This window comes from Dermacentor silvarum, chromosome 10, assembly GCF_013339745.2.
Source record: "Dermacentor silvarum isolate Dsil-2018 chromosome 10, BIME_Dsil_1.4, whole genome shotgun sequence".
Taxonomy (NCBI): Eukaryota; Metazoa; Arthropoda; class Arachnida; order Ixodida; family Ixodidae; genus Dermacentor; species Dermacentor silvarum.
This window is the reverse complement of record NC_051163.1, coordinates 14,637,927-14,662,732: the sequence shown is the minus strand read 5'-3', so window position 1 is coordinate 14,662,732 and position 24,806 is coordinate 14,637,927. Positions and strand designations below refer to the sequence as shown.

Genomic DNA, 24,806 nt, shown 5'->3' with positions numbered 1-24,806 from the left:
GGTTTAACGACCCGGGCTCAGGTCTCCCATGAGGGAACTTCGAGGCCTTGCCTCGTCGCCGCCTCCCGGGCCCGCTGGACTGCACACTCGTGTCTTGAGATTGGAGCTGCGCAGAGTGGCAGCCCACTTCGACGCAACAGCCTCCGGAGCTACTGCCATTTTCGCTACTATAACAGGACACTCCCACAACATGTGCGACAGCGTCGCTCTAGTTGCCTGACATAACTTGCAAAGAGCACTCGGGTATTGTACTAGAATGACGAAGCACGAGCATTGAGTGTGCGGCTGTGGTAGAGCAACTGTCGACAGTTTTTGCGAGTCCCGAGTGATGCCGAGCCGAGCGCTTCCCCTCTCTTCCCCCACATACCACCACGCCGCCCGAAGCCGGAGGCTGGAAATGTCCTCGCAATTCAAGATGTACTATAGCAATCCAGCCGTAGATCGTCGTGTCACTCCCAGTCTACCAAAGACATGGCACAGCGTTCGCGCCGGTTTGGAGCATTCATTTGACATAGCGATGGAGTTCATGTCGGTTCCAGCAAATCTGTATACCTTCCGAGCGTCTATTCTCGCATGCTGTTTGTGTGGCAACGAAGAAGGTGTCGGTGCCACTCAAACAACCCAGCCAATTGACATTCCTTCGCTCTGTAGAGAAGAGCACGTGGTTTAAAATCTTAAACCAGTAATTTTATTTTCCCGTGTGCATGTTGCAATTTATTGCATATGTTAGCTGGACTTCACCTATTATTTTTGCCATTTTTCTTATTTCTTGTTTAACTAGTGCTACGTATCTCGTTTAATTCTGCTCTAAGTGCCATTTTATAAACGATATTGTTTATCTTTTCGAAGGCCCCTAGTGCCAACTCTATTTAGTCGTTAACAAATTAAACATTATTATTTATCAAACGTTATACACTTGTATTTCTAACTTGATTCCGCCTCTCAAACATTAAAAAAGGGTCCTACAAAATGAGATAACTGTTGCATTGTCAGCAAAAGAATTATTCTTTTTAGAAAGCACAGGCATGCGCACCTAGATGGTCTCATGGTTTTTTTTTTTTTTTCTGTTTTAGTTTTCCAAATTTCCTTTTCCACTGGGTATAAATCCGGCCAATAAACAAAAGCCGATGTATAGTTGGAAGTTAGCGCTTGTCCCCATGTGTCCCTTTCTTTCTGTATATGTTTTCGTTCGCGCTGCTATAATCATGTAAAAAAATGTACCCCGCAGAAATTTCGATGATTCAATTGATGAAAAACCATTCATCGAAAGCGATCAGTCGATTAAAGGCTAAAATTATGAATGATTAATCGTTAGTCGAATAAAAGAATTAATCGATCATCCCTAGGCCACACTATGTTGATCCCATGCGTGAAGGTCACGTTCGTCTAAACAGCTGTTTCAAGACACCTTTAAACGAATAGACACCACGTAGCGAGCGCTGGGAATTGACCGCGACTTGTTTCAATGCAAGTTCGCCGACACCTCGACGCGCAATAAGGTCATAAATCTTGTACCCACGACATTTAGCAACAAATGCCACAGCCCGGAGTTTCACGCCTATAGTCGCGCAGTAGGGGGAAGCAAGTTCGTTATTAATGCTCGCACACAAGAAACGCGTCGAACTCTCAAAATGTTTTCTTCGCCGGGCGTGTTTATTCTTTTGTTTCCGCTCGCTTGCGGCGACACTATCGACACCTGCAGCTCAGAAGACAGTCTTTCCAGCATTGCCAGCCATTTTCGACAATATCCTAATGCTAGAAAGGTAAGTTTTTTAAATTCATTATTCTATACGCTTCGTCAACATAGCCCATAAAGCTGGAAATGGGCTTTCTCCTAGGCCTGCATGCTGGATGCGATAAGGGCAGTGATGGCTCGCAATGACGCCATATTGGGCCGTGTACTGTATGCAGGATATGTCCTGTATACAAAATACGGCCTATAATAATTATTTTCACTTTTGATCATTTTTGCCATTCGGCATTGGCTGGCACGATGCCAGCTCTTCGTTATCGCTATAGTGTCGACCAATCGCTACGACGGGTGATAAGCAATGAATAGAATCGAATGAAACATCTTCTTTTTATTCATAATGCCGCTCTAGGACTCTCAGTTTCTTGCTCGAGTTGCACGTAAGAGTGAACAAGTTGTACACAAAAAGCTTTAAAGAAGCGAAACAAATGTGCCCAAAAACCATGTCCATTAATCCACGTACAAGTACGAACAACCACATTTGACAAGCTTTCAACGGACTCCAACATACCCCAAGAGCTTGTAAGCGCTAGTCTTGGTTTTCTGTGCCGGTTTACGGGCTTCAATGCCTTCAATACATACGAACTGGCGCCGCTATCTACCGTCCTGTCATATTTCAGGAGTCCAACCGCCATCTTTCCGACTTGACGTGCGACGGAGCGTAGGTTCTGACGCACATGTGTTTCCACTTTATAGGTCGACCACCTCAAAGCAGCGCTAGGTTTTGCTTCGCGTAACATCTGTCTTCACTTACACGTGACCGCGGAGGCAGAGCCATGGATTTCGCAACAACACTGAAACGGAAGCAGAGGTTTTACGGTGGGCCCAATGAGCACGTACCGAGCGATGCTCTTAAACGTTTGCTCTTGCAGCTACACGCCTATGCTGCTGCTTGACCACTGCAACATGTGCGGACACTTGCGACGCCGTTTTAAACAGCATCAACGTCTTCAGCATCGAATGAACATCACGTATCGCGGCGTACTAAAGCGGGTGCTGTCACATGGGTGCACGGCTCTTGGCCAATGCATAAATCAGTCATCGTGTCATGTGACAGAAATTTGCCAAATATTTAACAGAAGTGTCGGCTATGAAACTGCGCCTTATCTCCGAATTATGGTTCTGGTAATATCTGCCAGCGCGGTAATTTCTATTTACAGTTATTTGTATACGTGCAGCATTTTGTTTGAGCACACAATTTGCGCATGAGCTTGTATAGCTAACACTGAAACAAATGTGCGTCCGAAAACTGGTTACGCGACGCCACTGCATGCGGTCTCTTTACAGTTGATCAATCACACGGAGTCGTTGTACTGTTTGGTGTACCATTCCGCAGACGCAAACTTCAGACACAACATGCCCTGCCTATGCGCTCGCGTGTCGTTCAGTGGGACATCGGCAGAAAGCCTCACTTTCTTGTACCAATACTCGCCAAACAAAACACACCTGTAAGTATTGCTCTCTACTCGCGAGGGACGAACTTGCATGTAATTCTGAATGCGAACGGTGTGCATGTTACGGCAAGACGGCTCGGCCGTAGTCACGACCGTTATACCAATCCGCTGGCACTGCAATTTGTGAAACCGCTATAAGCGTGTGCGCAATGCATTAAAATACCCCATCAGCCGACATCGACTGAACGAACTGCTTGAATGAGCAAAGATTAACCGTCCCCAGTCGAAACGCCTCCACTTTCCGATCTTAAATAAAGTACATGTACGTTAGTTAGTATGAAAATTTCAGTCATGTAAATTTATTTTCCTACTGAATGGGATAATTCTTGCAGTACTGACAACAAATATGCGACTGTGTGTACGGCGGACGGGCATGTGGCGGACACGCCCTGTAAATAGACGATCTTTTGAATTTTTCAAAAATTGTTGTGGCGTTTCGTGTCACAGTGGACGCAGTTTTAAAAGGCTGGTAATTCTCACACGTGAAATGGCGGAGATGCATGGTGTACCAGTAGAATTCGTGTAAGGGGAATGGCAACATTGGAAGCATTTTAACTTAGCACTGAAGATAATTTACTTTTTTTTTCTCATCTGTAGGCTCCCAGGTATCAAGTAAGAGCACTGAAAATTCCGCTCAAGTCATGTGTTTAATTTTCAGATACACTGGAGTAGCACAAGCGCATACGAACAGAACAGATAAAGCCTACCCAGTAGATAACCAGATCATTATTAAGTACGTTATTGGTACGTATTTACTATCGTGCAGTTATTTTGGTCATTAATATAATGTCCATGTTTGCCTGTAAGGCTAACAGTTCTTGTCACGTTTACCAAACACAGATCATTTTGTATGTACCGTTGTTGCCCAGCACAGACTGCTGTTCGACTACCTGACGAATTAGTGAACCAGAGTTTTAGAGAATTCGCATCGACTTAAAATATAATGCAGGATACCACGCACTGTGGAAATCGGTGAATGCGAAGCTTATTTGATGTTAGTTGCTTGCTTAATGCTAAATATGTTGACGTTAGGTGATGTTTTATTAATTTAGATAGCATGTTGCGTCATTTAGCAAGTCATTATTACGTTACGTAGGTGCTATGCTGATGTCATGAATGTGACCGAATGACATTGTTTGAGTCGAAACAACACGCGAGAACGCATTAAGCTAACTCCTGGATTTTTTCAATAAAGTGAAGAATTTCCACAGCTTCATTTTCGATGATCAACTGCACCTGCAACTACAGCTGCATTTTCACATGTCCCTTCGAGTGGCAATGAACTTGTGATGTATGAAGGAGCGCCACTACGGCCAAGCGTTTCCCCTCAAACTCCTCCATGTTAACGTCCCCCTTTCCCTCTCCCACCTCGGCTGTTAGGAATACCCCTTTCTATGTCTACTCGGAGAGACACTGTCACGAAATCTGGAGAAAGATACAAAAAGCTAGGTTCTACATGCTACACCTGAGTGGCTGGGATGCGATAGCATGATCAGCATCTGCCCACCCAAGCCTTCGATTGCACTGCCTGCGGGATAAGAGGATACACATGGCGCACTATTGTCCGGATCGTCTAGCTGTGTATATATAATTTACGCTGCGCCCTTTCCAGAGTTCGAAGAACTGCGCACCTTCTTCGCAGACGTGTCTCACGTCCAAGACACTCCTATCACAATAGTGTAGAGAGTGAAAAATAGAGAAAGAAAACTCTTTATTGAAAAGCAGAGTGGTTAGACGGTGTTATATTCGCCTACATGCTACTCTGCGAGGAATGGGACGGAGAGAAAAAAAAATGCCTAAGAAAATGGTGGGCAGAAACACCATTGTACCGTAGTTGAACCCCTTCCGTGTCACGCTGTTATCCGAACGCTATTAGCGCGAACTTCCCTTGACCCTCCCGATTTCAAATCTTTGACAGCTGGCAAATCACGTTGAACCTGACAAGAAGAGGTGCCTGCTCCGCCGTTGGGGCAGACCGCGGTCCACCCGCACAGCATCAGCGACCGCTACGCGCGGAGCGGTGATCGAGTCACGTGATGCGCAGTCCGCTCTTTCGTCAGTCGCACAGACTGACCTTACGATAACCCACCTGCCACAATGATGGGAAAGCCTTTCTGTATTCTGGAGTAAAACTGGACAGCAAAACTTTCTATGCAATAAAAGATTGCCATAAAACACAGGTCCACTATTAAACTAAGAACCTAGCTCATTAACATTTAGTACAAAACAACACTTATTCTTTAGCTTCAGGGAGGGAAAAAAATCACCTCATTCGTTTAAACTGACATTCTATTGAGTGAAACAACTTTATTTAAACCAGCGGATTGAGGCCTGGGCCTAGGCCGCGCCAGGGGCGGTAGAGAGACCCTGTCTCTCTGGCCGCCTCTCGAGGTCGCTGGATGGCCCATAGTTGATCTTGCGATCTGATCTGATCAGCGCGGCTTTCCACCGCGCCCCAAGCTGTTCTGGGGAGACTGTATATTCATCCTGAACATGTGCGCAATCCCATAGAGTGTGTTCTAGGGTGGCGTGTTCTGTCCTACATAATTTGCACAAGTCATCTGGGTATAGTTCGGGGTAGATGCGATGTAGGTGCACCGGGTTGGGGAAGGTTCTAGTTTGAAGTCACCTCCAGTCAACCGCCTGAGATCTGTATAATTTGGAGCTAGGAGGTGGGAATATGCACCGCGACTTTTGGTATAAGCGGGTGACGTCGCAGAATCTGAGCATTCTGTCCCTCTCCTTCAGGTCTCCCCTCCCGTTCCTTCGGGGGAAGCTTCTTCGCGAGCGCGGTAAATGAGACCTCGCGCGACGCGGTGGGCTTCCTCGTTGAGGTTGGGAGTGAGGGACTCACAGGAGGTGTGTGCTGGGAACCAAATGATGTATCTTTCTTCGAATTCCTCTGATGATATGAACTGTGCTTTCCCGTGGAGTATGTTAGCGGCCTCGGTCGATATCCTTCCTCGCGCATAGTTTCTGATGGCTGACTGCGAGTCGCGGATGACGTATCTACATTTGGGGGAAATTAAGGCCTGAGCGATAGCTACTTCTTCTGCAATTTCACTGTTATTAGAGCGTATCGAGGATGCGCTTATGCATTCGTGGTCGGAGTTTATTACTACTGCGACGTAGGATTCGTGACTCGGGTACTCCGCTGCGTCCACAAACAACGCCTCCTTGTCTCTACCGTATGCCTTGAGTAGAGCTTTAGCTCTGCTTTCTCTCCTTCTTTGATCAAGTTCGGGGTGCATATTTTTAGGCAGAATGGGGACCTGGATCTTTTGCCTGATTACCTTGGGAAGCCGACACTTCACATCCTTGTTGATGGTGATAGGTTATCCCTAATTTGCTGAGGATATTCCTGCCCGTGCGCGAACCGGCTAGTCTCTCCAACTGAGCAATCTGTTGAGCCTCTATCAGCTCCTCTAACGTGTTGTGTACCACCCAGTTGAAGTAGTCGCTCGGTGCTGGTGCTATCTGGAAGGCCTAGAGCTTGCTTGTGCGCCTTTCGTATGAGTGTGTTGATCTTAGCTTTTTCGGCTGAATACCAATTGAGGTATGCCGCCACGTATATAATGTGACTTATGGCGAAGGAATATATAAGTCTGACGACGTTAGCTTCTTTCATTCTCTGGTGTTTGTTTGTGACTCTCTTGATTAGCCTTATTGCGTTGGTGACTTTAGTTACTAGCCTCTTGACGGTTTCTCCGTTAGTGCCCTTGAATTCGATGATGAGTCCTAGGATTCTGATCTGTTCCACTATGGGGATAGTCCTGCCAGTTTTTTGGTGCGAATTTGGATTTATTCGTAGGCTCAGGTTCCGGTTGTAGCCCTTGGGTGGTCTGCCGTTGAGCGTGGGGCGATAGAGGAGGAGTTCGGATTTATCCGGCGAGCACTCGAGGCCAGTACCTTCGAGATACTCCTCGATCGTGTCGACGGCCTCATGTAGTCTCTGCTCTATCTCTCTGTCGCTACCTTCAGACACCCAGATGGTGATATCATCTGCATACAAGGAGTGATGTATTCCATGTACAGAGTTGAGCCGTTGCGGGATTCCTATCATTATTAGATTGAACAGCATGGGCGATATGACTGAACCCTGCGGAGTGCCAGCGCTACCCATGTGTCTCTCCTCAGATCTGAGTTCTCCCACTACAAGGGATGCCATTCTGTCCGTTAGGAAGTCCTTGACATAATTATATGCTCTCGATCCTAAGCTTAATTGGCTTATCTGATTTAATATAGCTGCATGAGCTGCTTTGTCGAAGGCTTTTTTGAGGTCTAATCCTAGTATCGCCCTAGTCGATCTTGTTTTATTGTCTAGGATCTGCTGTTTAATTTGCAGCATGGCGTCCTGTGTGGATAGCTGGGAGCGGCACCCCAGCATGGAGTCTGGGTAAATTTCCTTCTCCTCAATATAGTTATTGATTCTATTGAAGAAAGCGTGTTCCATCAGCTTTCCAGCGCAGGACGTGAGTGAAATGGGGCGTAAGTTCGACAGATCGGGTTGTTTTCCGGGCTTGGGGATAAGGATTACTTTAGCATCTTTCCATTGTGCTCGGATGACGCCTTCGGCCCAACATTCGTTTATATATTGCGTGGTGTTCTCTATTGCTTGATCGTCTAGGTTCCAGAGAGTTCTGTTGGTGATTCCGTCCGGTCCTGGTGCGGATTTGGTGTTTAGCTTCTGTAGCGCTGACATTCTATTGATAAAAAGATACTTTCGATTCCTTTATACTAGCTGTAATCAGTGCTGGTATACTGATTTGGAGTTCATTTTATTGCGATAGCAATTATATGGGCACTCAAAAGCAGATTTCTGCCGTCGCCATCGCCGTCGCCGTGAGGTTCCGTATGACGTCAATGGAGATGAAATCGTCGCCGCGCGCCGAACGCTGTATGTGCGAGTGAAAGGGCGCGAGGGGCGCGCGCTTTCACGGGGAGTGAACGCACGGCGGAGAACAAACGCGCGTTCTGCGCCGCGCTCGCTTAAGGGCTGCAGAAGTTAGCAGAAGTAGGCGTCTCTTTCCTCCTTTACAATCACCATATATGTAGAGCAAACGCGCCTTCTTCCGACGCGCGAGAGGCCGGGGGGGAGGGGGGGGGGGAGGGGGAGGTAAGGGAGGCGACGTTTAGCTGCGGCACCAAGTGCCTATTTATATCAGAGGCCCCGGCAATAGTCACCAACGCCGCACGCATTTTGAGCGAACGCGGGCAAAACGCCGACGGCGTCGACAACAGTTCTGCGTGTTGCCGGTGCTGCTGCATGTCCAAGTTTATACAGCTGATAAAGCTAATATCATTACTCCGTATAGCTCTCTACAAATTTGCTATCGCAATTGATGCTTCGCCTTTCAGGTGAAACTGCGACAACTTTTTAATAAACGTATACCGTACTGCATAGCTTGATTTCTATGAATTCAAATTACTGATAGCTAGTTTGCTACGTTCTTGTTATGCTATGCTAGGAGACTCCCGAGTATGTTAATCATCGCGTTTCTTTTGACCAAAATGTGTAAGCATTAAACTTTGTGATAAGATTTCTGATATTCGATTCGATATACGGCTTCTTCTTTTTTTCATTAGATTCGATATTCGATTTGTAATCTACTATTCGGTATTCGCGCACCCATATCTGCTATCATTAACATTACCTCATTATTTGTTGTTGTTATTTTCAGATTATAACCTTCACAGAGAAATAATCAGGATCCTGTTCACAGACTATTACAGCTGTGTGGTCCTTAACTCGACACTGTTGGGTGAGTTGCTTGGTCCACAGCCGGCCGCTGAAGTAGACATGTCGATTTGCAGAGAAAGACTAGTTTGATTTAGAATTGTAGAAAGCAGACTTTTGGGCCTCCTTCCCTCGCTTTCCAGCGTTTTTTGTTCTTTCATGCATAAGAAAACGTTACACGTCTAGTTCTACTCAATTTTTTTCCTTCTCAAGTGCACGGATGTAACAGATGTGCTCTTGTTAGGTAAAAGCTGCATTAATTGCGATTACATTTCTGGCATTTTAAGGCGTATGCCATGTGTAAGTAATTTTTTTTTCGCACTTGGCTTTACAAGCAATCAGTGGAGATCATAGCGTCTGCAAACTACGCGCATGACAAATTGCGATAAATATCACAGTTACTAACTCTCCCGTTCCAATCAACATTTTGATGCCCTTCCTTTTTAAAAGCTACGTAATGCAGAACGATATTTTGTGCTGTCATTTCTGCGTACGTTTTCGTCTGCAGATGCAGGTGACTTTTTTTTCTCGACGGCTTCTTTTCAGAGAGCATATATGCTCCGTAATTCCTGCTATACTTTCCGTGACTTTAGATACATCACGTGACGCTAAATTCATACGGCTGATGCGGAGCAGTCGTCATGCTCTGCCACAAAACGTCATCCTCCAGCGGAGATGCTAAAAATTTGCGTTTGTAAAACTGGCGCTCCTGCCAGACTAATTAAATTGTGGGGTTTTACGTGCCAGAACCACGATGTGATTATGAGGCACGCCGTAGTGGGGAACTCCGGATTAATTACGACCACCTGGGGTTCTTTAACGGGCACCAAATGCACGGTACAAACGCGTTTCTTGCATTTCGCCCCAATCGAAATGCCGCAGCCGCTGCCGCGATTTCATCCCGCGACCTCGTGTTTATAGCAGTGCAACATAAAATGCACTAAGCTACCGCGCCGGTTCCAGCCAGATTAAGCAGATGAATTCTTGCACAGCTGAATAGGACAGTACCAAATTTCCTCGCATCGCGGTGGAACTTGTCGTCTGTTTTTTAATGCGAAAGCATTATATGCCCCCTTGCAGCAAAATCCGTCGTAGTCGGCGTGACCGAAAGATGGTACCAAAAATGGCCGTCGGCGCAAAGAGTAAAAACGCTTCAAAAAATCCTCGGATTGACGTTAAATTTCTCTAAACAATGTAAATTATTGGCTTCGAAAAGAACATTTAGTACATTTCGGTCTGCTTGAGAATGGAACCCGGGCCTCCGGCGTGCTCACCTCGCACGCTTCCTCGACGCCACGGCGGCTCCACTGCTCTGGCTGACTAAAGGCGGGGCCTAGTGCGTGCGTCATTGGGCACGTGACGGCGCAGCCAATGGAGAGAAGGTGACGCCACGTCATGAGTGTATAAAATGAGCGCGTTCATGACGTTCCGAGGTCTACAAACGGTATAATGCCTTCGCATTCCCACACGCAAGCAGTCTTAAGTGTCTCTGCCGAATTTTTAAAACTAACACAGTTTCGAATTAACAGCAATCGGTGGCTATCATCTGATCCACCCCACCAGCGGCGGGTATTGTCATGGCGTGAATAATTGCGCGCGGAGCTTGATATATTTCGCTAAATAAAAACTGGAATGTGAACTGTATGAAAAATAATCAATTTCTGTCTTTTTTTTTTTTCATTTGAGTGATGGTGAACGGCCTTCTACCTGGGCCCACAACTTGGAGACTCTTGGTGGCGAATTGCTTTTGCTCTTGCCTATCGAAAATATAGCTACTATCGATTATGGGGAATTGACCGAGAAATGGGTGGATTATTCCAACTTATAATGAAAAATAAAATTTTACCATTGGTATGAGCTAAAGAATGTGGAAGGTGAAATTATGTGGTAAAATGAAAGCAATAATAGAAAGATATGATTAAAAATCCTTCCTTGAAAAGTAAAAAAAAAGGGGAATATACAATTTAAAATGAGAAATTCCTGAAAAGCGTAGCGAGCATCCCTGTGGCTGAATCCCAGCGTGGAGGCCCCGAACAAAAGAGTAACAGGTTAAGTCCAGTCCAAGTCTTCAAAGAGGTAGTTCCAATATTCTCTTCTTGCCGCAGTAAATCGGCAACAAGATAGAAGGAAGTGATGAATTCTTCCTTGGCTCATTACAAAAAGAATAGAGCGGAAAGGACACCAAACCTGACTTGTGTAAGTAGAAGTTCAGGGAGAGAATGTCGCAACGTAATTTTTAAGGGACACCTCAAACTTCCTTGTGTTGCAGAATTCGCTATGCTAGGCCAAATACAGGTGCTTATAATCTGTAGAAGTCAGTCGGTAGTGGGTCTGGCAATGCTTTCATAACCGAATGCAACCGAAAGGTAGCCGCAGTGATTTGTGCTGTCAGTGGTAGAACAGGAAGGACTGGGCCGCAAAGTGGCGTAATTGCCAGTGAATCGGCATTTTCGTTTAAAAACAAACCTTAACGGCCTAATTAATACTCAAATCGAACGAAGACATTGCAGGATGGACAGGAACTAGCAAGTTAAATAGTTTAGTCATGGGCGAATCACTAGACGTGGGAAGAGAACGTAGACAGTAAGTCGGTATCAATAACAGCTATTGTAGCCTGAATGCTTTAGTTTACGTAGAGCTAGAACCACTGTCATAAATTCAGCCAGAAATATAAGCAGAAAAATCTTCTCTAAAGAAAAAGACCAGTCGAGTGCAGGGCAAGATATTCCAATGCCAGACCTTCCCTCGCATTGCGATGCATCATGTCGCAATGACAAATTTTGTTGCTAGTGCATTTAGATGTTCTTGTAATAATTCCGATTAAGATGCCAGTAAGGTAATAGTTTCGCGTGGTTTGGAAAAATGTTCCCAGTCGAAATTTCTGGGGAGTTGAAATACATACTCATGGAAAGCACATCGCGAATTTGAACATTTAGTGGCTCAAGCAATGTTTGAAGAAGTATGACTTGCGATGTATGAAACCTGGCTTAATGAACGGCAAAATAATTTTGGATCGGTGATTAAAATGATTTCAGAGCGGCCTAACGGTGATTCATATAGCCTGTATAGCACACCGTCATAGGCACGTTCTTTTGCGTTGGCTCCTCTATTTCGTTCGTGCCAGATTGAGCAGTGCTGCAATTCAAGAGGCTGATTTTCGAGTCATTTTTTTTTCTTTTTTCAGAAGAAAAATGTAGCGCGGCAGTACGTACTATTCGAATAATTAAGAATTGCCGCAGCAGCACGAACAGTTGCTCTTGAATTATTGTTTAGTCATCTTCCTCACTTTTGTGTGAAAACATCAGGACAACACTGTAAACTCTCCCAACCCACGTGCCGTAGGATAGGGCATTGTTGTGACGTTCGAGCAGATTGAGCACAAGCTCCTTACAGGCAATGCCATGATGCTCGCGTCTGGGTCCTCTAGTACTTCGTTGTTCTGGCTCGGAGAAGGCGTTGTGCAGTAGTAACCACCAAACTGAAGTCCTCAAAGCTGCATCTCTCAATACGGCTTTACGTGTAATTGGTTACTGAAAAAAAAAAACGTATTTGAATTATAGTGGGCACTACGGGCGTGCAATGATTAATTCAGCAATTACAAAATTACGAAAACTTAGTCTACCACAAATAAGTAATTACACGTAATTTGTTACGCACAAGTATGGTTTCAGAAAAAAATAATATCACGATAACAAGCAAACTCGTTTTAATTGCGTCTGCTCATTTGTCCTAATCTCGGATTCTTTCTGAAAGGTACCATGCTGTGGGTTAAGCTCGACCACCTACTCAAGGAAGAACAAATGCCTTACTTGTGCACGCTTACGTATCAGCTCGCTGCTGAAGACATCCGTCACGTGGTCTATGACTGGAAGGTGTGCCCGGAGATGAGAAGCTATAAGGAGAATACGAAGAGACCAAATGTTGGACAGAAAAGGGAACCCCAATAACCCCTGCGACGCTATTCTTGCGGTTTCAAGGAGTAAATGTATTTGGTGCCAATATTTAGTTGACAATAAAAATAATAATTAAGCAAGCACGTTGCGTAGCAACATATATCCTTCAAAAGAAATTAATAAAGCCACAATAATGTCAGTAAATGTCTATGCCGTCTGCACATCGTCTTGCTGCTGGTTCTCGCAACTGCACGCTAGATTTAGAGGAAGTGCCACAACCTAAGTGAGTCTTCTATGACTTGCACGCCCTTGTTAGAGACCTCCCGATAGGCCGGAATTTCCTGCAGGCCTCCTAGATACTTGCAATCTTGAAAATGTTTGTTTGTTTTTTTCTACACATGCTTTTTTCCTACAGAGTTTCGTCCTAATACGCAAGGTACTTCTTGAACAGCAAGTGTAAGTCTCCGGCAAGCACCGAGAAGATCCACAAATATCAAAATTCCGACCTATGGCGCCTCGAAACTCTGGATTTTCGATCTAGTTCCAGCGTGTTCCCCACTTCTCACTTCAAACAAAGCTTTATTTTGATGTGCCAGACAATTTCCAAACAACGCGGTGTTGAATGCACTGCAAAGCTTCAAAACGCAATTAACAGGAACTTTAGTAATTAATTACAGCTAGCTCTAAATGCTGCACACATTTCTAACTTTTCCTGCACATCAACATTTACTCATATATTCCCAATATCTCCCTTAATTTCATATAGACAACTTTAATGGGCTTTCTTAAACATTTTCGTCGCCATGTTAAGTGAACATTTTCCACCATGCATTTATAGTCACCATAGGCTCTCCTTTTTTTTTTTTTCAATTCGTTTGTGCACTTCTCTCTCTCTCTCTCCCTCACTGCACATTTTCCCAACTAATATGGGCACCATTCAACATTCATATGAGGACGAAGTACGAAATGTGCACGCCTGGGAGTCTCTGCTGCACTTGGTTTCATCAAGAGCGCAACATCTACTTTTTCCACCTCACCAAACTCACCACCTGCACATATACGGCGATTCTCTGATCTACACCGCTCTATTCCTGTCTCTTAACGTTAGGCCTAACATTTTTCGTTCCATCGCTCTTTGTGCGGTCCTTAACCTGATCTCAAACTTCTTTGTTAACCTCCAAGTTTCTGCCCCATATGTTAGCACCGGTAGAATGCAATGATTGTACACTTTTCTTTTCAACGACAGTGGTAAGCTCCCAGTCAGGATTTGGCAATGCCGGTCGTATGCACTCCAACCAAATTTTATTCGTCCGTAAATTTCTTTCTCGTGATCAGGGTCCCCTTTGAGTAATTGACCTAGATAAACGTACTCCTTTACAGACTCTGGAGGCTGACTGGCGATCCTGAATTCTTGTTCCCTTGACAGGCTAATGAACATTATGTTTGTCTTCTGCATATTAATCTTCAACCCCCCTCTTACACTTTCTCAGTTAAGGTGCTCAATCATTTATTGTAATTCGTCCCCATTGTTGCTGAATAGGGCAATGTCATCTGCAAACCGAAGGTTGCTGAGATATTTGCAGTTAATTCTGACTCCTAAGCCTTCCCAGTCTAAGAGCTTGAATGGAAACATCATTTTGATAAATGAAAGTGTGCAGCGGTCGCCCACAGCGTACGCGCGCGGAGCGGTCGAAACGTCACAATTTAATTATCCTATCGCACACTTAATAGCTAGCGGTGCTATTTATGGCCTAGTTTGTTTTATTCGCGCCATACGCCCTTCTATGTTTTGCAAATGTACTGCAAGAACATAGAGAAAAATCGCAACTTATCGCACAAAGCAAACTAGCACCAGAACTTGCTACTGTAATACTTTTTTTTTTTCTTAAACAATCTAAATTAAGAGCCCTACACAAAGTCAGCTTTAAAGGTTTCTACATTTAGGGCGATGCGTGCAGTAGTCGTAAATTGAATCCAGCGGGTCGATGTCCTGTCTTGCATCCAGATAGCAACATATTTCTTAGCGCGTGGTCGTGGTGCAGTTCAGAGAGGTTGACATCGCCAGACTGAAAAGTTCCTGAAGTGTCGAAAGAATGATATCGCAGTAAAAGTGTTCTTTAACCCAGATCACTCACGATCTTTATTCTGAAATCACGGTGTGACAAAGAACACTCGATAATCTGTGACGTCATCGAAAGAGACATCTATAGTTTTGAAGAAAACAGAACGTGTCCGCTAATAGCCGCATGTCACGCGGGCTACCGCAAACAATATTGAGCATGAACTTTCCGAACTTTCCACTGAACGCAACAGGTCCAGAGTGTCCCCTTTCGGTGACGGAAGCAGATGTTCGCCACTCAATATGGACATCCCCAGCCTTACAAATGGAACGCTTCCGTCTTCTTTCACAAGCCGACCATGTACATGTACAGTAAAACGTCCAAGTATTATTGCTGGTTTCGAGACAGCAATATACCATGAAACACTCTCTGTATAGTATGCCAGTTGTCACACTGGTCGCGTTGGACTTATAAGTGAGGACGTAGTGGTTTAGTGGTGACATCCTGTTAAACCTAGTATTTGTTGGGAAAACGGTATGCATCTGAAGTTATGTATCACAAATAAAGGAGGGCGATTGCCACCATTGCCTCGCGCGAGCCCTGCTTAGTCCAAGCGAACTCACTCAATTTTCCCAAAAGCGTGTCGTACGGCGGCTTTGACCCAACATATCTATATCTATGGCGGTGCACCCTTTACAGGGGTAAATAACAATGCGATTGATTTTCGACTATACTGGCGCCAATTATGCCCGCACCGTTAATTTTAACTACTCTGCGACTAGTTTTCGCATGTTGCCTCGTTGAGACCTAGATCTTGATTCCTGTTGCGACTCTTTACGATGCTTTGGAGGCGCGAAAGAGTTTTTTTTTTCCTGGGCGTGGTTACAAGATACCCAGATCCCAGATACGCCAAATCCGCGTGAAGTCAGCTAAGACCTTCCCTTCAAAAAATAAAACTGCATGAACGTATGTACTCGCCTAGTATCTCGGCACCGTCACCAATTTCCGTGCATGGCAAAATATGTCCGCGTGGACAGAGCGCGCGAAATGGTATGTAAATACACTTTGTCCCTTTATGAATAAAACTCCCCTAGCTATACGCCTTTTTTCGCAATGTACGCGAATAAATTCTTTAGGTGCAAAAACACGCTGTAAAAGAAAACGCCTCGTAAATTTCAAGACATTTTCGCTAAATGAAGGGAGAATTGGCCCCTCAGTCGTTATGCGTGAACGCATGGCTCGACTGCAGTACTTAGTTTTAAGCATTCTGCATTGAGCCGTTGATGACAAAGGACGCACTGTACGCACTCAGTCAAAAGAAAGAAAGAAAGAAAGAAAGAAAGAAAGAAAGAAAGAAAGAAAGAAAGAAAGAAAGAAAGAAAGAAGAAAGAAAGAAAGAAAGAAAAACTGAAGTTTCCAGCAGTCACGTAGGATGGCCATATGAAAATTTGTCTCGCGCCAAAGTGCATGGCTCAGTGGCGATGACGTTCCTGTTAGTGAGCAAAAGATCGCGGGTTCAGTTCGGTGGCAGCGATGTAAAAATTCTCATTTGAACGGAATGCAAAAACGCTCCTGTACCGCTCTTTGGGTGCTTGCGCATACCGTGGCAAGAAAAGTCGCTCTCATTTAAGCCGGTAGTGTATGCTCGTATGCACGCAAACAAAAATAGCATGTCCTACAAAGTTCAGGCGAGAGACGCAGGCAGAAAACGCAGTACAGTACTGATGCAGCAAAATGAGGCTCAACAAGGAAGTCTAATGCTGCAGTTCCCATGGAGGCTGCAGAAGCGGCCGGTGGAACCTACAGGATGTTTCATTTTAGTTGCACCAAATTTATAAAAATTGCCTGTCGCAGATAGCACAATTATAATCCTTGATCTAAACTACTCGATGAGGCGGCCATCACATACACGAGAAATCAAAACGCCTAATTCAATATTAGACATAATTACGCTAATTAACATTTTCATTAATTATTTTATGGCACATCTTTCAATCTACGAATTATAGACGCTGAGCTCGCAGTTACGGCGTAGTTACGTTCCGCCTTAGTGAGTGATCTTGACGCATAAGCAGCAGGTTGCTCGTGACCTTGAGCATCGCTGTGAGCTAATACAGCTCCCACACCCACGGGTGATGCGTCACAAGACAGAATTAAGGGTGCATCAGGATTGAAATGCACTAAAAGTGACTCTGACGTCAACAATGACTTTAGTTTTTCGAAGGCGAGTTGCTGCTCTTTTAAAATTTTTAATAATTTTTTCAACCGCTTACATCTCTACACGTGCTAGTTCTACCCAGAATACTGGGAGAGTGACCAAAGCACCGCGCGAATACCCGGGGGTGCGTGGAGCTTTTCCGGGAACTGCCACGCCGCGGCGCTGCTGTGCCGTACCTGCTATATGTTAATCGTCATGGCTAGGTGGCGTATGCCACCGACCCGGTTTAAAGGGTTCAGCCTCATCCCATCTATCCATCCATGCTTGCATCTCTTACATCGAGCCTCAACCTTACATTTGAGGCTCGAGCCGGTTGCCTACGGACCAAAACATACCGGAACAAATATTCGGAACTAGATGAGGCATGCGTATGCTGCAGCAAAGGTCCGGAGACCACTCAACACATCCTAATGGAATGTGAAAGGATTCACCCATGTGAAAACAGTAGGTAACGTATACACCTTCCAGAAGCGCTTGGGTTTAAAGTGGTACAAGGTGGATATTGAGAAAAAAAAATTATGAAATGTATACAAAAATGCTAGATAAAAAAAAACATGTATAGCATACCTGACTAAATCACGCAGGCTAGGTGACTATTTGTCACCGCCCCGTTTCAAAGGGGAGGCCATTAAATCATCATCATCGTCATAATCATCATCGCGTGGGCTTTCTCTGCTTTGGAAGTTGCGGCAAAGCGGCGGGCGTCTGCTACACACGCTTGATGTTTTGGTCGCTGTGAGCCAGGATTGCGATAATTTAGCTCCTATAAAATACTACGTTACTACAAGATAATACTGCAGTGACTCACCGCACGAGCTTGTGTGTTGTAAGTACGTGGATTCTGTATATTTCCTGCTATGCTTACAGGTTTGTCACCGGAATGGTCCACACTTAGGCGGCTGTTTCAGGCACACTTTCAGCGCGCACTTCATCGTGAGCGGAGGTATTCTAATTTAGTTAAGTGTGGCATGACGAACGTAAACGTGCTGCAAAATAGAATAAGCATAACCAGGAGAAGGAAGCAGATATAAACGGCTTGCTCATGCTAACGCTGTGCGCCCTTCATTTACTTCCTTTTATTTCATGCGTTCGATTTGCTTTACAAGACTGCCTCCCACGCTCTGCTGTTTCCTTCTTAACATGAAAGTAAATTTAGAAATTTATTCCGTATGCTCGCCGGTTCGTACATAGAAAATATACTTGCTGATCAATTAATTATCCCTAGTTGTAATTACACAATGAAAAGAGACAACTTATTACAAGGATTACAACGACGTAAGCTTTTCATGTTTTACTACCATTGAAGGCAATAGAAGTACTGATATTTAAAGTTAATAGCAATAATTGTACTGCATCAAAGGTGGTAATTTTCACCACCACTACGTACTACGTCAATAGTAGCAAACACACATAACACCGGCATGCGCCATAAATGCCAGCTAGATTATGTAACAATCATACGTTAAGCAAAAGGTTACGCCTACAACTGATTACGGTTACGCCTACATGAGTGATTTATCGGCGGTCCATGCATTTGCATACGACAACGTGAGTCAAGTTTCTCCTGAAAGCAAAATGTGAACAGTTTCGCGATATTCTACTAAAAATTAAATTATGGGGGTTTTTACGTGCCAAAACCACTGTCTGATTATGAGGCACGCCGTAGTGGGGGACTCCGGAAATTTCGGACCACCTTTAACGTGCACCTAAATCTAAGTACACGGGTGTTTTTTCGCATTTCGCCCCCATCGAAATGCGGCCGCCGTGGCGGGGATTCGATCCCGCGACCTCGTGCTTAGCATCCCAACACCATATCCACTAAGCAACCACCATTCTACTACAAGATTCTACTAACCATTCTACTAACCAAGAAAGAATACTTTAGTCAGCTGTGGGACATCTGTGGGAGAAGGGAGGCGCGTGCCGTACTCGTCTCGCCATCTCTTCAGATTTATTAGGGATTTGGAAAACCTTTTTACAAGCTGTTTCAGTACCCGGGAACTTCAACACGAAAGCGTGATGAACTTTATTGAGCTCATCAGGAAAAAGCGGGAAGTTGCGGTCGGGTGCAGCCTTTCACGCGCACTCATACTTGCCGCGGAAATGATTGCTTTCTATGTAACTACTCGTCTCCATTTTTTAATTTTTTTTTAATGTGTCTGAACCACGCGAACGCTAACCGCCGTGAATCTTCAATATACCTCAAGTTAAGCCGCGGTACGTGAGACTGAAGTATTTGAATCTGTGTAAAAACAGTCTCATCTATCGAACTTTTTATGCTGAAGCAGTCCCAGCATCTCGCATGAAGATTTCATATTGATGTACAGTGATCTCCGTAGATAGAAACAAGGCCACTGCATGAGTGACCCCAGCTGACTCCGAAACATCCAGTCTGTATCTGTTTTTAATGTATATTTGTTGTCTCATGTTATATTTTTGTCAAGCACAGCCCATATGTAGGAGATATCTGTACTTGTTGATTATATTTATTATTTACATAGAGCAGGATTTTATTCCTGAACAATTTTCTGAAGTGATTGAAATAACACCTTTACGTTTGTACATTGCTTACCGTATTTTTATTCGGAAGTTATTTAATTTATGCTGCAAACATTCTGGTATTTATATCTTTATTTACCTTTATCTGGCTATCTGTAAATTCCTTCTGTGGGACACCTTCAGTGTAAAAACTTGTGGAAAAAAGTTTGCTTACCTGTCTCTGAAGCGAAATAAGCTAACATTACTACGGCGCTACGGCCGTCTCTACTCTTTCTCTAGTTTCCCTTACGACCTTTCTCTGTGCTCTTTGCATAATAAAGTACCAGTCGAGACTAACAAACTGTCGAATAATGACATGTGGATATGGCTGTACACCACTAGCGACCGTGACTGATAAACTCGTAGCGGTGAGCGACGTTGTCACTGCACGTAAGTACTGCAGTTGGCTGCGCGAGTAATTTACTTTTTTCGTTACTCTTAATTCCTGCATGCATCACCCTTTTGCCCGCTATACCCACGCGAAAAAACTTTGTTTTCGTTCTCTCCTTGTGCGTATCTTGCTGCCCCAGCACCAAGACAACGTTTAAAGATGGGTAAGTTCCATGCCGTACAGCACCATTGAAGTTATATAGCCTCCAAGTGTCTTGCGTACAAACTAACGCAAAATAATACAGCGCGTGGCAGACGCCCCCCGATTTCCCCGCGCTTCCCGGGCGCAGAAAGCGCACGGATCCCAAGGTCCCTTAATCCGGCCCAGCAGCGGCGCATCGCGCCAGTTCCCAGTTTGTTAAAATCTACCGCGCCCTCTGACGCGACGATCACGTGTTCGGCCGACTCGCTTGACATCAATCGTATTTATTTATTTATTTATTTATTTATTTATTTATTTATTTATTTATTTATTTATTTATTTATTTATTTATTTATTTATTCGGCATACCTACATTGCCTGTACGGCATTATCGTAGGGGGGTATCGGTTGCGCACACTGCTCCCTCCATTTTTCTTACCTCCCTAGAATGCCTAGAATTCAACCTTTTATTCTGCTTGATTCCGCTGCCTCTTCCACGTGCCCTACGCGCGAGAAATCAGAGCGCGTACGGATGGAGGAAGGACTGTACGCCTACTCAAGGAGACGGCTCCAAGGTGAAAGAAGTAGTCAGTCTACATCTGGCCGACCGACGGCGATTTTAGTAATGTTTTACGGTGCTGTTAATCTACGCATAAAGTGTTCTGTCATGGTTTAGAAAGCAATTGTGCTGCTTTTGTTTTATGGAGCATTACACGTAAATTGTTTCGTTATGGTTTAGAATGCATCGATTGGGACTGCTTGTGGCTTATTTTTGCATTTGGTGCTCACAGCCTCTCTTTGTAGGCGCATGGGGTTTATCCAGAATTTTGACTTGGGGGGGGGGGGGGGGGGGGGCGGTAACATGTTCAATGGGCGAGCGCTCTCTTTTTACCACGTTGTTTTATTTAATTAAGGCTTAGCGATTTTTTAAACAAATGTTGACGGAAAAGCTAATTAGCAGAAGTAGACAAATTCACCTTTTAATCCAGCATATTAAACCACATCTTACAAGGGAGTTCATCCTTGTTGGTGCATGTAGACCTGATGTTGTTCAAACAATACTGCAGCGAAGGTGGAGACAGGCAGGCACGACCGAGCGCTGTATAGAAAGCCGAAATGTGTGCCTAGTTTTTCGGGAATATACGAAATTAATTCGTAGTCACAGCAAATGAAGGGGAGCTGATGCAGCTATCACCGGCCCTCGCTTAGTTATAGTGGCCATATAAACTGTAGTAAACATTCACCTAAAATTGAAATAGCAAGCATAGTGCAATGCACGGACAATGTAAACCTGTAAACGCCTCACTGGATGTCCTCGAGCACTCGCTTTCACAACGCAAGCATTATGGAGAACGCCGGCAGCGGAGGCGAACGGTTCGTACAGCCGCGCGATTCACCGCAACTCCGAAAATTAGATTCATCATCATTATCTGCCTATTTTTATGTCTACTACAGACAGCCTCTGTCAGTGGTCTGCAATGACCTCTGTCTCTTAACTCTCACTAGGGGCGCGGAAAGACAGCCCGGCATAAAGCCCCTTGATGTTAGAAAGTAGCGACACGCTTTGATCTATGCCGCAACGCCCTCGCCGGCGCGGTCAACCTCCTCTTTTTCTCCCCCTCTTTCGCGGAGGCAGCGCATCCGCCACGCTGAATGGCTGCGGCGCTCGAGACTACCCCGTCAGGTGACCCTGACGTCACGAAAACGGCGCGAAACTTGCTTTCGCGCGCCTTTAGTTTCTCCCGCTCGCCATGAGCAGTCCAAGTGGTGGTCGCCCTGCCGCTCCGAACGTGTGTTTCCCAAGTTTTTCCATCCTTTCGTAGGAATCTGAGATTCGTTCTCCGTGAAAATGCCTTGCTGCTGCGCGTTTCAATGCAGCAGCAGGCCAGAGAAAGGGCAAGCCTTATTTTATATCCCCCGAGGTGAACGGAATGTCGTGCGTCGGAAGCAGTGGCTCCATAACATCGGGAGAAGGGATTTCGCCCCTTCTAAGCACGCCGTTCTTTGCGAGGTGAATGTTGCAGCTTTCCTCATATTTGTGGATGAAGTTGCATGGAGATTTTAATGCTCTTCGCATAGCCGGACTCTTCGTTCAGTTTAATACAGATCACCGATAACTGTGCATATAGTTTTTTTTTTAAGTGAGTCGGCTGAAATTTTCGTTGACTCTTCGAGCCGTGACAAAGCTTTTTGTGTTTTCGCGCATGCGTTAGTTTTCAAATGTATGTAATGTGTGAGTTAATGCCTGTAACTCATATTTTGTAGTTGTGTGCGTGTGTGTGTGCGTGTTTGTGTATGTGCGTGCTTGTGTGCGTGTATGTGTGTGCATGTATGCGTGTGCGCGTGTGTGTGTGTGTGTGCGTGTGATCCTTGCGCCTGGTACTTGTGAAGCCAAGGAACTATTTTACTCTTATTGCGTGCTTATTGTATCATTGCAAAGTTTCAATACTGCGAGCATTTTTTTTCTTTATGTACTTTATGTTGCGAAGGCATGAACCGCAATATATAGGTAGATAAGTGGTATTATGTATTATTCGCGCATGCTCATTAAGTACAAGCCACGCGCTTCTGATAATCTCCCTCAATTCTGATAAACTTGACATCTTGAAGTCTGTAAGTTAATTATCAAGTGCCAGTCTTAGCAGTTTCAGTGTAAGCAATCAGCCTTTTTTTTTTTTTTTTTGAGAGAGAGAGACTTAGGTTACTCCCAGAGGTGATGGAATGTAATTTCTCGTCGTTTCATAGTGACGGAATACAGGCGCGTGTGTAAAGTTCTATGTTGGCTGTTTCGCAAACACAGCCCGTATTTCGCACAGTGGCATTGGTACAAAGGCTTCTGGCCCACTCATTTTGGCGAATTCACTTTGAGTAAACTATCACATTTCTTCTTGGTTACCTTCTCTGAGCCTTTTAAGAGCGAAGATAGTGAACCAAATACTCGTTTATACTTTACGCTGCTTATATTGTACGCACCCAATACACCTCCGCGTTACAGACAACCCAAGTGGCGACGTAGAGGTAAACAGCTCAGCCACTGCTCGGTACTCATTTTTTCGGAGCGCTTCCGCTTGTATTTATCGAAGCGTCCTCAAAAAAAAGTCACGACGTTCTATCGGAAACGTACTTTCGTCATGACAGTTTCACAAGGGATAAATTCCCATACAACACTTGAAAGGGCCGAATAAACAAGCGCGCGCATTGATTCTAATGCGGCTGCAGCGAGCCACTGGAGGGTTCAGCGCCGCGCCGGCCCGGTGAGGGGGAGAAATCCGAGGAGAATTGAGGAGGAAAGCGCGCGCGTGGGGGAGAGTGTCGCTACTTTCTATCAAGGGGCTTTAGCCCGGCAAGGAAAACAGCACGTATGAAATTAGCAGCCATCCCTGCTCGCCCCTTATCATTGCACCCACCAATGATTACCAGCAGTTAGATATGGCACGCGGGCCGCATAAGCGTCAGCCGCGCACAGTCATTCACAGCTACGGCAGCACTCTAAAAACAGTTGTACCCTTTGGGGTGCATTTTTGCCATACAACAATAATCATCATCTGTCTTGCTTGCGTTTCCTATCTTGAAAACTCTGCACTTGCTACTTTCCTGTCGAGAACGCTGTGTCACGCTGATAACGCTCTTGTCGTTCGTGACCGAGAAGTGCCGGGCGCACAGCGTTAAATAACGCTGTGCGTTGACGATTACGATTATTGTTCTGTGGCAAAAATACGCCCCAAAGGGTGCAACTGTTTTTAGAGTGGTAGAGGAGAAGACGCGTGCTCTCCTTCCCATTCGCGTTTGATGACGTGACCTACAACTAACCCTAATATTGAGCGCGTGAGAAGATAATGCCCATCAAGCCGCCATACTTTTCGGCTCACGGTTACGTGCTTTTTCCCGCACCCACAGTGTATGGGTCGCTCATTTATATGACTTTGGATTTAATACGGAACATCACGGCGACGACAACAGCAAAAATTTGCCTGGAGTGTCGGTGCAATTGCATTCGCCATAAACCGAGAAATATAAAATTGTTAGCAAATGGTATACGTACATACATACATACATACATACATACATACATAGGTAGGTTTCGGAAAGCTGGTCGGGCCCCAGTCCCCCTCCCCCTTTCCCCGGAAAAATAACTTTCCGCCCATGCCGGTGCCTCTGGGCACCGGCACGGACGAGCGCACTTCTACTCTGCCAACAACCGCGCTCGTCGCTCGCCGGCCGCACTGTCTCTTATCTCCACACGGCTCTGACCTTTTCTATGCGCTGTGCATTCGCCGCTCAGTTTCCGTTGAAGCGATAGAACTGACGTACCTTCGCCCGCTGCGACGTATATGCGCTTGCTGCCAGCGTTTTGACAGTCGTTGTCTGCGGTCATTCAGTGTGATCTATATATGCGCTTGCTGCCAGCGTTTTGACAGTCGTTGTCTGCGGTCATTCAGTGTGATCTATTTATGTTTGCTTGTGCGCGCTCACACCACGCTTGTTCATTCAGTTAGTAATAGTCGGGCCACATTTTCCAACGCACGCTACACATGCAATGCTGCCCGGATCGGCAGTGCAGCGCTACAGGTGTGTCCCTTCGCACGCGCTGCCCACGGGAAGCGCTTCTCATATCAACACCACC

The 24,806-nt window shown here is 45.2% G+C and overlaps 1 protein-coding gene across 3 annotated transcripts; it reads left to right on the top strand.

Moving 5' to 3' along the window:
- The first annotated feature begins 1,460 nt into the window (after positions 1–1,460).
- Positions 1,461–12,978, top strand: LOC119431360 (uncharacterized). Of its 3 annotated transcripts, XM_037698847.2 has the most exons (5): positions 1,466–1,763; positions 3,038–3,198; positions 3,863–3,948; positions 8,886–8,966; positions 12,695–12,978. In XM_037698847.2, the coding sequence occupies exons 1-5, from the start codon at positions 1,632–1,634 to the stop codon at positions 12,886–12,888; spliced, it is 654 nt and encodes a 217-aa protein (XP_037554775.1). In that variant the 5' UTR covers positions 1,466–1,631; the 3' UTR covers positions 12,889–12,978. The 3 variants fall into 3 exon arrangements, with proteins under 3 accessions (XP_049513808.1, XP_049513807.1, XP_037554775.1); XM_049657851.1 differs by lacking the exon at positions 3,038–3,198 and having other exon boundaries at positions 1,461–1,763; XM_049657850.1 differs by lacking the exon at positions 8,886–8,966 and having other exon boundaries at positions 1,465–1,763.
- Positions 12,979–24,806: the final 11,828 nt, after the last annotated feature.

What these genes read in the sequence shown, in the direction of transcription:
- LOC119431360 (XM_037698847.2), top strand. Translation starts at nt 1,632, where the DNA reads ATGTTTTCTTCGCCGGGCGTGTTTATTCTTTTGTTTCCGCTCGCTTGC. An exon ending in TCGCCAAACAAAACACACCT is followed by an intron (nt 3,199 to 3,862) that starts GTAAGTATTGCT and finishes TTTAATTTTCAG; the next exon opens with ATACACTGGAGTAGCACAAG. An exon ending in CCTTAACTCGACACTGTTGG is followed by an intron (nt 8,967 to 12,694) that starts GTGAGTTGCTTG and finishes TCTTTCTGAAAG; the next exon opens with GTACCATGCTGTGGGTTAAG.